Below are 13,931 nucleotides of genomic sequence, written 5' to 3' on the forward strand. Positions count from 1 at the left end.
AGTCAGTGACTTTGAATTATTCTTCAGTTCTATCTATCTCCCCAAATTCGGATGAAATCAGAGAAGAGAATGTGATATACACTACCTTGAACAACTGGAGGGAGGAAGGATATAATTTGACAAATAAAAATAAATAATATATGTACAGGTGGTCCTCGATTTATAACAGTTCATTTACTGATTGTTCGAAGTTACAACGGCACTGAAAAAAGTGACATGACCATTTTTCACACTTATGACCATGGCAATATTCCCATGATCATGTGATTTCCCATGATCATGTGAAAATTTAGATGCTTGGCAAATGGCATATATTTATGATGGTTGTAGGTTTATAATGGTTGTAGTGTCTTGGGAACATATGATAACCTTTTGTGACCTTTGACAAAGACAATGGGGAAGCCAGATTTACTTAACAACGCTATTACTAACTTAACAACTGCAGTGATTCATTTAACAACTGTGGCTAAAAAGGTCCTAAAATTGGGCAAAATTCACTTAATAGCTGTCTGACTTAGCAACAGAAATTTTGGGCTCAACTGTGGTCATACATTGAGGATTACCTGGATTGTCTAAAACCACAGATTTATTTGCTTCATGAACCTTGACTTACAGGGTTTGCTAAACTTAGATATATTCACGAAACTGGGCACTTTCATATCAGTTAGTGTAGTTCCTCTATATTTAAATAGTGCTTCTATTCTGATAGGTAGCAACATGAATTAACTCTGGAATGGACTGTCATTATCATGATGGATGATTCAGGTTTGATCAGTATCACCTTCTTCATTCATATTTTTTTTTCCTAAAGTACACTCTTATGCACTTTAGTAAGCTTCTAAAGCTAAGAAATTTTGGAAAGAAAAAAGCAAGGAAGCTGAATTACAGATATGCTTCAGTCTACACATTAAATTATTGTAATACCGATCGGATTAAAATCTGTGAAAATTCACACTGATCAAACAGTCTGAACAACCTTACCAGGATAGTCCATCAATACAAGATAAGAAAAGTATGGTGAAGGACTTGAATATTCAGCTCTGGTCAATTTCAATATTAAGCTCCGTGTTTATGTGTGCAGTCACATACCTATCCACAGATATCAAATGGGTAGTTTATTCTATGTATTCATCAAGATATATTTTGATTTGATGTATGATATGAAGTTGTTATATATGATGACAAATGGTGTAATTTACTGTGTAATGCCTGTAAATGCCTGTAAAAGAATCAACCTGACCAATACTTTCTGAATTTGGTTTTCTAAGGGCTACATGTAGAAAAGATAAAGTAACATACTGTGTTTCCCTGAAAATAAGACCCTGTCTTATATTTTTTTTTAACCCAGAAATAAGCACTTGGCCTTATTTTCAGGGGAGGTCTTATTATTTTGAGGCGCGGGGAGCAAAATGGGGCTCTCTTGCCGTCTTACCTGATTTCCAGCTCTGTCTCCCTAACCCTAACCAGAGGAAATGGCGGGGACCAGCTGCGCATGCATTTACATATTTTTGGGGAGGGCTTATTTTCAGGGAAGGCTTATTTTCAAAGAGTGGCTTATTTTAGCACATGCACTCAAAAGCCTACTTATTATCAGGGGATGTCTTATTTGGGGGGAAACAGAGTATATTCCAGGGGTTTAGGACTGGATTGTTCCCACTCCTCTCACCAGCATTTCTTCTTTTTATTTCTACACAGTGGTGTGAAAGAACGATCAGGTCAGATGGTTCTTTGCTTGTAGGACAGCCCTCATTCCGCCGTGTGATACGGCCTTTCTTTGCAACGGCTGTTATTTAGCTTTTTTGCTTTGTTTCTTTCTATTTCTAAAACCATGGAGATGTTTCACAGACCGTGTGCAATATGTAATTCGGTCTGAGCAAAATAATAATAATAATAAATTAGCATGTTGTACTTTGTTAAGTATTTTTTTATTAATATGTCCTTCATTGCAAAGTAGTGAAATTTACCTCTTCCGGGACAGCCCGTATATTAGTAAATCCTTTCCTGAAGACCACAAAAACACGTCGAGCTCCGCAGCGCAAAGCTGATGTTGCACAATCAAAGGCAGTATCGCCTGCTCCAAGAACAATCACGGTTCCCTGTATTGATAGCAATGAAGAGCGACAGCCGCATATTCCTGAATGATGAAAGGAAAACCCCATTTTCAAGGAAAAAAAAAAACTATTTCTGCATGACAGCTCAAACGACACTTGTACTCGAAGCAGTGTAAAATTGCATCTTGCCATTTCCAAGCATGGAGAGTCACTATCAAATTATTCTGCTTCATTGAGAGTTTTATTCCCTCTTTTAAGATATGCCCATACATGTAATTTCATAGTCAGTACCTTTAGTAGCATTGCCTTCCTGTCTTGGCAGGAAATAAAGTATAATGCACTTGGAAAAAAGAAGAAGAAGAAAGAAATTGTACAGCCTTGTCAGATTGAATGCAACTGACTCAAGATTGTTGTGTTCAAAAAATTAAGCCTTTGACTCCTCTCTTGTCAGCATCAAAATTATTTGAGAAATGAAAAAGAGAGAAAAAAAATCCATGTTACAAGAGGTTCTGTCCATCAGTGGAGTCTATCTTTGACAACACTGGTTTCTCTTTCAGATTTTATCTTAAATAGTCTCATAAGTCATGTTGTTTCAGCACCAATTTAGACCACATTTAAAAGGGAATTAGAGAAATTCGAGGAAGAAAATCTTATTAGTGTCCACTATTTATAATATCACCTTAGTCTAAAAATCATTTTGCAGGCCTAAGGAAAACTGCACATCTATTCTCCATTTTAGGATCAGATTGTGCTGGAACAACATGTATCACTTCCTGTTTTGGAACTTCTAAAGACTGATGAATCACCCCAGAATGTTCAAATTAGTCAGTTTAAGGGAAGTATCACATTGTTATACACACAGGATGAAATCACTAATAGCAATTGTTGAGAGCATGAAAAGTTATTCTATCTGTGGCAGGGATGAAATCCAGCAGGTTCTGACATGTTCTGGAGAACCGGTAGTGGAAATTTTGAGTAGTTTGGAGAACCAGCAAATACCACCTCTGTCTGGTCTCACAGTGGGGTGGGAATGGAGATTTTGCAATATCCTTCCCCCAGCAGTGGGGATGGAATGGGGATTTTGCAGTCTCCTTCCACTGGAATGGGGTGGGAATGGAGATTTTTCAGTCTCCTTCCCCTGCCATGCCTACCAAGCCACACCCACAGTAGTAAAAAAAATTTGGATTTCACCACTGATCTGTTGGCTTCTGAAAGACACCTGGTTGGTCACTGTGGAAACAGAAAACTGGTTAACACAGATTTTTTTCCTTCTAATCAATAGATACTTTTAACACACATCGGGGGTCACATATAGTTACCATATAGTTCTTTCTTATGAAACATTTCCCTAAACCAGAGGTGGATTTCAGCAGGTTCTGACCAGTTCTGGAGAACCGGTAGCAGAAATTTTGAGTAGTTCGGAGAACCAGTAGTAAAAATTCGGACTGGCCCCGCCCCCATCTATTCTCTGCCTCCCAAGTCCCAGCTGATTGGGAGGGAATGGGGATTTTGCAGTAACCTTCCCCTGGATTGGGGAGGGAATGGAGATTTTGCAGTGTGCTTCCCCCGGAGTGGGGTGGGAATGGAGATTTTACAATATTCTTCCCCTGCCACACCCACCAAGCCACACCCACCAAGCCATGCCCTGCCCTGCCCTGCCCACTAAGCCACACCCACAGAACCGGTAGTAAAAAATTTTGAAACCCACCACTGCTGTAAACTACTTTATTATGTTGATAAAGTGTTCTGAACAGAAGACCAATGGGATATAAATCCTTAAAAGTATGATTCTGTGTGCAATGCATACTAAAAGAAAAAGGTAAAGGTTTCCCTTGTCCAGTCGTGACTGAATCTAGGGAGTGGTCCTCATCTCTCTTTTCTGGCCAAGGGAGTCAGTGTTGTCTGAAGACGTTTCTGTGGTCATGTGGCCAGGATGACATATATGCTGAAGGCATAGGAACACAGGAAAACCTTCCCACTTTAAGTGGTACCTATTTATCTACTTACATTTGCATGCTTTCAAATTGCAAGGTTGGCAAGAGCTGGTGCAACCAGAAAGTTGGCAGTTCAAGACACAATGGAGATAAACCTTAGTATAAATCTGCAAGGTCATAGCCTGAATGTGAACAATGTTGTTCAGCAATCTATAATCGATGTTTCCAACTCCATAGAATTGTAAGATTATTATGATTTTTGATATAATTTCAACTGTTCCAGATTAATTTCTCAATTCTTTTATTTTAAAAAAGCATTATGTAGAAAAAAATAAAACTTACACGTAAGCTTATGTTTACTACTGCACTGGAAAATTAAGAAAAACTGGGTGGGGGGGACCTTAAAATCATTCTAATGTTGTTTTACTTTTTAAACAATTAAATAAATTACTGTAATTTTTGAAATGATAATGTAAATTAACACAAATGTATATCCCGAAGGCACCTCTGATATTTTTCTTCATAAGAATATGTTTTAACCATTATCAATAGACTATAATTCTTATGTCAGGGTTTCAAGTAACACCCCCAATGAAAGAAGATTCAAAGTTCCATTTTATTAGAGATGTCATATTGGCACATCTGGGAAAACCTGAATCTGAAAGCTTCCAGGTTTTCCCCACCCAAATGAAAAGCCAAGTCCCTGTCCAGCACTCACATGTCCATCACATGGCCCAATCAATGCACCATCCCAACTGGAGATGCCTCCCAATCACACCCCTCCAGGTACAGGGCAAGATGTCCTTGACTCCCAGAGAAAGGAATGTTATTATGGCTACATGTCTCCCCAGCTCCATACAATCCCCCCTCCCAGTTTCCCACAGCACTAAATGTGGCAAGCCTGAAAGTCCAATGCAAAAGATGACTTCCAGGCCTGACAGGCCACCCCCCACTCATCTGATGATCTGTGCTCTGTGCAGACATTAATTTTTACAGCAAGAGTTTAAAACCTCAAATACAATTTTAAGAACAAAAAACATTAAGCTGACTCTATATGAAGTAAAAATGAAATAAAATTTACTCCAAAATCATCTCTAGATCATTGCCCCCAACCTTTCTAGCACCAGGGTTTGATGCAGTGCTGAAATCCAATTTTTTTTTACTACCGGTTCTGTGGGTGTGGCTTGGTGAGCGTGGCAGGGGAAGGATACTGCAAAATCTCCATTCCCACCCCACTCTGGGGCCAGCCAGAGGTGGCATTGCTGATTCTCTGAATTACTCAAAATTTCCGCTACTGGTTCTCCAGAACCTGTCAGAACCTGCTGGATTTCACCCCTGGTCTGATGTCATGGAAGACAATTCTTCCACAGACCGGGGGGGGGGGGCTGTTGCACACAACCTAGATCCCGTGAATATGCAGATGAAGCTTTGTTAACTTGCCTGCCGCTTGTGCAGTCCAGTTCCTAACAGGGTCTGAGGGTTAGGGATCCATGCACTGGATCACCTTATTTTACAGCCATATTTATGAACATTGGATTTCTATATGCCAAATATTTTCTAATTTTATCTGGGAGGCGTGTGTGTGTGTGTGTGTGTGTGTGCGCGCACACACACACACACACATACTCATTTAAGAGGTAAAATATTTCTGGACCTTTTTGTGCTAATACCTACAGTCAATTAAAACAATATGTACTATACATGTAGATCACACATCATTATTGGACTGGCGCAGTATATGCTAGTATATACTTTGGCTCCTCAGTGCAACAACTATGGTAGAGATTTTTCATGTAGTCTATCCATAAGGTGAATAATTTACATATATTACTATGTAAGATCACTACCAAATGGAAGAGATTTTTGCCAGCATCCAAAAGGACAAATATAATATTTAAATCAGGTTTAATCTGCCTTAATTAACAGGTATAAAATAGATGGCCAGAGAAATATTTTAAATAACCATATTAAAAGATTTGTCTGACAATCAGGCAAAAATCTGTCCACGTACATCTATATTAAGACCAGAGCCATAACAAATCTATAATGGTTCCAAAGAAATCTTGCAATATAGTGAATGGCCTTTATTGGTGATCTACTGGTTCTATGTGACAGATACTAACCTATGGGGAAAGTGTATACCTAATCCATCTTTCTTGTGATTGTCCTTGCTCATATGTACTGGAGTCTTTTAATAGTGAGTTCCTGTATGATCACAAGGAAGCTCTACTGAGTTATGAATGGTGAAAGGCTATCTCCTGAATAGATACTGATTGCAAGAGATGTGTTGAGAGCTGATTGCCCATTGTGGGTGATGGGATGATTTCTTCTTGCTGAGTAAACAGAGATTGTAAGAAGAATATAAGGTAGACTAGTCCCAGGCAACAGGCTCACTGAGTGAATGAATACAGAAAGAAAATAGGAATTTTAAAGAGAGTCCCTAAAAATGTTGTAAATCACAGCTTAAGTATTTGACTAATATGAGATTCTGAGGAAGGAAGAAGAAAAAGAAGGAACAAAAATGGTGACTTTCAATACTTCTGGTAGAGCAGTATTCCCTTCCAACTCTGCATACTGTTATTCTTACATAAATAACCAGAGATGCTGCAACCTATTGGAAAAAGAACTACAGAATGAAAGACAAGTCATTCCGTCTCACCACTTAACTGAGTAAGTGAAAGAATCCTCATTGTGTCTATGAAATAACAGGATAATAGAGTTGGAAGGGACCTTGGAGGTCTTCTAGTCCAACCCTCTCCTCAAGTAGGAAACCTTATACCATTTCAGACAAACAATTGTCCAATCTCCTCTTTAAAATATCCAGTTATAGAGCACCCACAACTTCTGAAGTCAAGCCATTCCACTGATGAATTGTTCTGTCAGGACATTTCTCCTTATTTCTAGATTGGTTCTCTCCTTGATTAGTTTCCTTTCATTACATCTTGTTCTGTCTTCAGGTGCTTTGGAGAAGAGGTTGGCCCCTCTTCTTTGTGGCAGCCCCTTAAATATTGAATGATTGCTATCATGTCACCCCTAGTCCTTCTTTTCATTATACTAGACATACCAAGTTCCTGCAACCATTCTTCATATGTTTTAGCCTTCAGTCCCCTAATCATCTTTGTTGCTTTTCTCTGCACTTTTTCTAGAGTCTCAACATCTTTTTTTTTATATTGTGGTGCAATATTCCAAGTGAGGTCTTACCAAGGCTTTATTAAGTCGTATGATGAAAAGTTCATCAAAATTATTTTCTCCTTTGAAATAAATTTTAATAACAAATTCATTTTCATCAAATTGAATTAAAACTGGTAAAAAAAACCACATATGGTTCTGTTTTCCTGCACATGCATTAATTGAGGATGATGTTAGTTAAAAACCCAATACATTTGGTAACGATGGAGAAAAATTGAACTATGTGCTATTCAAGTACAATGAAATCTGATTCTTTGCCTTGGTTATTTTATCTTTCTTTCCAAAACTCATTCTTTTTTTTTTTTAAACAAACATACATAAAAACATAAAGCCATCTTCAATTACACTCAGTGTGTCGGTTGGTTACAAGTCTTTTGTGTGTCTTCACCATATTCATAACTCACAGTTTATCTAAATTCTCATATTATCGATCTAATATATATCTACGTATTATTGTTCTCATTAATCATTTATTTGACTATAGCTATTCTTCCCTCATTTTATACGAAATATTCTAAGATTTAAGTTAATTTGTATTATAACATTCATTTCATCATCCTAAATCGATCCAATAATAATACATCTTTATGTTATATTTTATATACTGTACTTCTACAATTCTTATATTATAAAAATCTCTATCATATTTCATTTCCATATTTTTTTATCTAACCATTGATAAAATAAGTCCCATATCTATAATATTGTTTATCTTCTTGTTCTCTAATTTCAAATGTCAATTTGCTCATTTCAGCACATTCCATTATTTTCTTAATAACTTCATCTTGCATTGGTGCTTTCTCATTTTTCCAATTTTTAGCAAATACAATTCTAGCCAATACTCATTCTTTTAACTGTTTTGGAATTAGAATGTATTTTAATGCATTATGCAATGTATTACACCAAATATAAAAGACAGCATATAAATATTGCATATACTTAACTAAACAAACAAAATAAAATAGCATATATACCTGGTTTACTTGCCATAGACACCAGTGGTAGGAATTCTTTTGATGTATAAAATCCTTCTTCCATTCCCAATCCCTGAAATATAGATTCTTTCTTTGGTTCTGGTAGACCTAAGACAGTAAACATTCAATAATGAAATGAAAAAACAAAGAAAGGGATATATGTTTTCTTCTGAAAATGCACACAAATTCTCAAAAGATTTATGTTTTGGCAACCATTTCTTTCTCTCTGGTAATTTTTTGTGATTTTATAGCAGAGGCAGGATTTGAACCTTAAACTTTTCAATGTGTAGCCCAGTGAAATCTGGATAAACAAGTTTGCTACTTAACTGATTCGTTTAAATATCTGACTAAAAAGGAAACAATTGACACATTTTTCTACATAAGCACTTTTGTACATATTGGAATGATTTTCATTTTAAAAAGTTTCTTTCTGCTACAAAATGTCGCACACAAAAATATCACATTTCTTAAAAGAATATTCGGTACATACACATCAAGAAATGTGTTGAATCTTCTGGTTGGTTTTCTCGTTTAGTGTAATAAATGATACTTGAGAACGATTTATGTAACCCGTTTGAATGGAACTCAAAAAAAATGACACATTAATCCCAATTGTGTCAAAACAATGTCTTTGTGGTCTCTCAAAGCCTCTTATACAACATTCAGGACAGTGTCAGATGCCATTTTATTTTAGCTAGAAGTCTCAATCAGCAGTCAAGACAAGAAAAGTAACTTTTCTTTACTTTAAAAAAAAAGATTATTTCTGGTGGAAGACACATGGCATCTCAAACAATTGGGATAAACAAGTTGGGATGACTATATAAAGATTTCAGTCTCGGTGGCATTTATATGGTTAATGACTGTAAGGACATTTTCTCTGGATTCTTTGTGAGGCAATTGACAAGAGTGTAATTCAAGCGTCAATCAAAAGGGAGAAATGCTATGGGCAGAATGTGCTAGCTGAGCTGTTTTGTACACAGCTCTAAGTGTAAATTCAGAAGGAATGAAAACCTGAGTATATTTCAACCCACAGGAAGATGTCCAAGAAAACAAAGTCTGAAAGGCACTTGACCCTTGAGTAAGCATAAAAGGCCATTGAAATGGTCCTGGTGAAACCAACATTGTCCCTCCAACCTGCTGAAAGCTGATGAGGAGAGAGGAGAGAATATAAAGAAAAACAGCAGCTGAGGCGTTTGGGTCCAAGAGATTTAAAAGACAGAACATAGACTACCACTACCCACTTCCAGTACTAGGTCTGTCTCCTATGAAGCTAGGTTGTGCAGGGGCTAGAGGAGAAGTTGGGGGAGGGGTTGAAAATGCCCTTAACATCGATGTCTCCTAACCCAAAAAAACAGCATAGCGAATTGGGAGAGAAACACAAGAAAATCGGGGTATGATTGCTTCAGGATTCATCCATTTATGTTCTAAGAAGAGATTAGATTAGTCTGCTGAGCCTGGTGGCTCAGCAGACTAAAAGCATTGTGATTAACACCAGCTGTCTGCAATTACTGTAAGTTCGAATCTCACCAGGCTCAAGGTTGATTCAGCCTTCCATCCTTTCTAAGGTAGGTAAAATGAGGACCCAGTTTGTGGGGGCAATAAGCTGACTTTTTATAAATATACAAAAATATGAAGGCTATTGCTTAACGCATTGTAAGCCGCCCTGAGTCTCCGGAGAAGGGCGGCATATAAATCATTTTTTTTAAAAAAAAATTAGCAGGATGTAGTTGTTAATTTGTTGGTTTGCTTGGGGTGCTGTCTCTGGATAATTGTTCACAAGGAGCAACACTTGGGTTGAGCAAATTAGAGATGGGAGAGTAGATAGAACTTCGATTTAGGATGGATGGTGTCTGGAACTGGAGAGTTCCATAAGAAAAGTATCATGGGCAGAGCAAAGAAAGCCAGATTAAGAATCAGAGTCAGAAGGTTGACCATATTCAGGGCTTCTGTGGAGAGAGTCCACTTTCAAAGAGGAACAGCCAGTAGTGTTAGTGCTAAATGGAGTAGCCATTGGATGGATACAACCAGGATCCATACAGGAGAAACCAGTGGGGATGGGGCTGTAATTTGACTAGTCTTGTTCTTTGTAGATTTTTCCCTGTGGGGTGATCATCTGGGGAGGGGGATTATAGAAGGATTGTGTACATTGAACACTCAGTGTTCCCTTCATTTATCTGAATGATTTGGGGTTGGAACACCTTTGCTATGTTATTTTTTTTGAGGAGGGAGTATTAAACATCCAAAGAATGAACTTCTCAACATTTCAACAGGAGGACAGCTAGAGGACAATAAAGTGTTGACGGAGTCTCAGTTGCAGCAGTTGATTCAAATGCTCCAAGTTTGCATAGATTGTAATTGTTTGTTCTTCTGTAGAAAGAGTGCCAAACAACTGAGCCAGTAGTTCTTCCTCATCTGCTGTAGGGTCAACTGATGTCTGTATCTTCTTTTTAATTAAATCAAGGGTGTTATGCCTCCTGTGCTTATCTGGTCCTGACCTTGGAGTTGGTGGAGCAATCTACTGTGTAGGTGGGTTGCTGGCTGAGATTATGAACTCTGGGGCTTATGCCATCCTCTCTCTCAGGCTTGGCTCTCCTCCCAGACTTTTGCAGTGGCCGTACACTCTTATTGTGAAAGACATGGATAGGCATAATTGGAAATCCCCTTGCAAAAATTTTAAAGGGAATGTGAAATGCCTAAAAACAAATATTATTCTTTCAAGGCCATGCCATCTGGGAGGACAGAAGATTTCTGTAAATTCACAGGAATATATTCTACACTGAAGAAGTTGTAAAAGGGAGTATAGTACAGCTTGTCTGTTAGGCTATTACTTTAGTTTGAGAATACTATGTCGGCTTTGTTAATCTTTGCCCAATTTTCTTTACTGTGTATTAATTTCCATCTTCCTCCTCAACAGCTCTATTTCTAGGTCACCCAAATCTGTAATCATGTTGATTCTTTCCTCATTCTTTGCCTGAGTAAGATCCCTGGTGCAAATATATTAATAAGTGGGGATTTTCAAGACAAGAGTTGGTTGTAATAATGAAGCTCTCTGTGAACATTTCAATGCCTGTCTTCCTGAATGAGTAACTGGGCCACTGTTTGTGCCCAGATCCTTCAAAGATACAAATTATAATCTAGCTAGATTTAGTTTGCTACCTCTCGTAAATAGGCTTAACATGCAAATGTTAAATGGCTTTGTCCAAACTAATTTCCCTGGGCAATATATTTTTCAGACACTTCACAAGTTATCCTCTATAGTCCCAAAGGTGCTTTTTCAAGAGGCAACTAGACTTTCTTGTTTTTCTTTGAAGACATTTTACTGCTTATTCAAGAAGTTTTTTCAACTCTGGAAGCTTCTTGGATGAGAAGTGAAACATCTTCAAAGAAAAATCAAAAAGTCCAGTTGTTTCTTGAAAAAGCACTACTGGGACAATAATGACCTGGATGACTGAGAATCTCCATACACATTTAGTTATCCTTTATAAGTTATGTAATAATTTCTAGAGACTTGCCCCCCTTGCCTTAAGCACTTTGGCATAATTCCTAAGTCTGAAAGTAATCACTTTTCCTAATGTTCGTTTGCAAATTTTGACACGGCTTAATGAGGAACCTAGTTAAGGCACATTTAAAATGCTCAATGGGAGACAGTTCTTACAGGGTTAGAAGGAATGGCTCCCTTGAAGATAGAATAGCCCAATGTTTCACTCAGTGGAAAGTGCATACTTTTCAATCTCCACGATTTCGATCTCCATGATACTACTCAATTTCACAGCTAAACTCCAAACTTTTGTAACAAAGGCAATAATAATCTGATCAGGAGACAAAGGCATTCTACTTTTAACAAATATTTCATAGCTCCAAAGCTGCATTATTAGAATGCTATGCTGTCTCACTGACTGCCAATTCCATCCAATTTTTATAGGATTTGCGGGGGGGGGGGGGAATAAAGCTCTGCTCAGAACAGGAAAAAAAACAAAAAAAACAAACCCAGGATCAGAAGAAAATATGGTCACAGCTAATCAAAGCTACAAAGTCCATAAATTCTTCCTTACATACTATAATGAATCATTCCCATTTGTTCCCAGCATTACACAATTGCACTGTAGCATCCCGTCAAGTACCTGAGTATGTCATTTCCGAACCCTTTATTGTGATCTATATGCTAACACCTATGTGATGGATGTACCTTTTTTTATACTACCATAGTGGCCCCCAGTCATGTGCAAGGAAATTAAAAATCTCATTAATCAGCTTAACTGTGGTAAAGTCCCCAGGAGTGGCCATATCCCCCCCTGAGCTAATTAAATCCAATTCAAATTGGTGGGCCATTGCTTTGGTCTCTTTTTCATACATTAACCACACAGTAAGATTCCAGAGAACTAGGGAAAAGCTATAATTGTTCCTTTATATAAAAAGGGTGATAGGAATGATGTAGCTAATTATAGGCCAATTAGTCTATTGAACATCATTAACAAACTCTATGCCAGCAACCCTGTCCACCAAACTCCAAAATTGGGTAATAGATGAGGGAATAATTGACCCCAAGCATCCAAGTTTTCAACTGGGATGAAGCACTATAGACCATTGCCTAGTGCCGTAATGGCAAACATATGGCCTATGTGCCACAGGTGGCACGTAGAGCACTCTTTGCGGGCACACAAGCCATTGCCGCAGCTCCGCTCTGCCGCACATGAGCATGCACCTCCTGCCGGCTAGCTTGTTTTTGGGTCTCTGCCATGCATGCATGGGGGGGCGCATGTGGGAGATGTGCGCACAGGCACACAGGGGCAGGGTGCCCATGAGGGGGTGGCATGTGCATGCACAGCGGTGGGGTGTATGCAAGGGGGTCATGTGTGCATGTGCGGGGCGCACTCAGGGATCACACATGCATGCGCAGGGGGCGGGATGCATGAGGGGAGTCGCATGCATGGGGGTCATGCATTCATTGGATTATGGGTGTGCACGTACAGACGCGTGCTTTCGTGCGCTTTCGGCACTGCAGAAAAGCTTAGCCATCACTGGCCTAGTGCTTTAACAGCTGACAGACAAATACACAAACCACTCTGATTTAGATCTGTATGGACCTTTCATTGATTTCAAGGAAGCTTTTAAAAATATCTTGAGAGTTAGACTCTAGGACATTCTTATTAGATCCTCTATAGACAAAAGTATGCTTGCTCCTAATTCAAAAGCTGTATGATAAAACTGGCCTTAGAGTAAGATGTAACCATGAAAGGACCTTTCTGAATTTATCCAGACTCTCAAGGGGATGAAACAAGGATGCATTTTAGCACCATTGCTTTGCAACATATGTATCAACCGTCACATTAAAATCCATCAGAGAGTTGATTTCCATGAGCCTAAATTAGCCGATCGACATCTCCCTATTCTACTGTATGCTGATGATGTAGTTCTTCCCTCCTTATCTTCTGTAGGCATGCTGCGGGTGCTAAGAAACTGGCATCCTACTGTAATGAGGAACAATTAGGAATCAACTATGATAAATCTAATGTTTTATTTTTTCCCAACAAAAGACAAAGGCACAAGTGGACAATTGATTCCAAGTCAAACATTTTAAGTACTTGGGCACAATTTTGCAGGCTTCTAAGAAATTAACAACCCAGGTAAATTATGCCATTTCTACTGCCCAAAAGAACACACAAGCAACAACTAATTTTTATAGGTAACAGAACAAATTACATTCCAGCGGCAGTCAGCTGTTTATTAATAAACAATTGCTCAACTGTATGGAATAGGACCACCCATATAAAACCCAAAGAGCT

General features: G+C 38.3%; 1 protein-coding gene across 1 annotated transcript in view; it reads right to left on the bottom strand.

Annotated features, from left to right (window-relative positions):
- The window catches only part of DPYD (dihydropyrimidine dehydrogenase), a 560,719-nt gene that overhangs the window by 295,119 nt on the left and 251,669 nt on the right, over positions 1-13,931 (bottom strand). Inside the window, exons 9-10 of the mRNA XM_070941074.1 lie at positions 8,149-8,256; positions 1,965-2,134 (exon numbers count right to left, since the gene is read on the bottom strand). Of these exons, the coding sequence (XP_070797175.1) occupies positions 1,965-2,134; positions 8,149-8,256 (278 nt within the window). The remainder of the gene's footprint in view (positions 1-1,964; positions 2,135-8,148; positions 8,257-13,931) is intronic.

Source organism: Pituophis catenifer, unplaced genomic scaffold (assembly GCF_029215685.1).
Source record: "Pituophis catenifer annectens isolate HBS135680 unplaced genomic scaffold, rPitCat1.0.hap2 SCAF_3, whole genome shotgun sequence".
Classification (NCBI taxonomy): Eukaryota; Metazoa; Chordata; class Lepidosauria; order Squamata; family Colubridae; genus Pituophis; species Pituophis catenifer.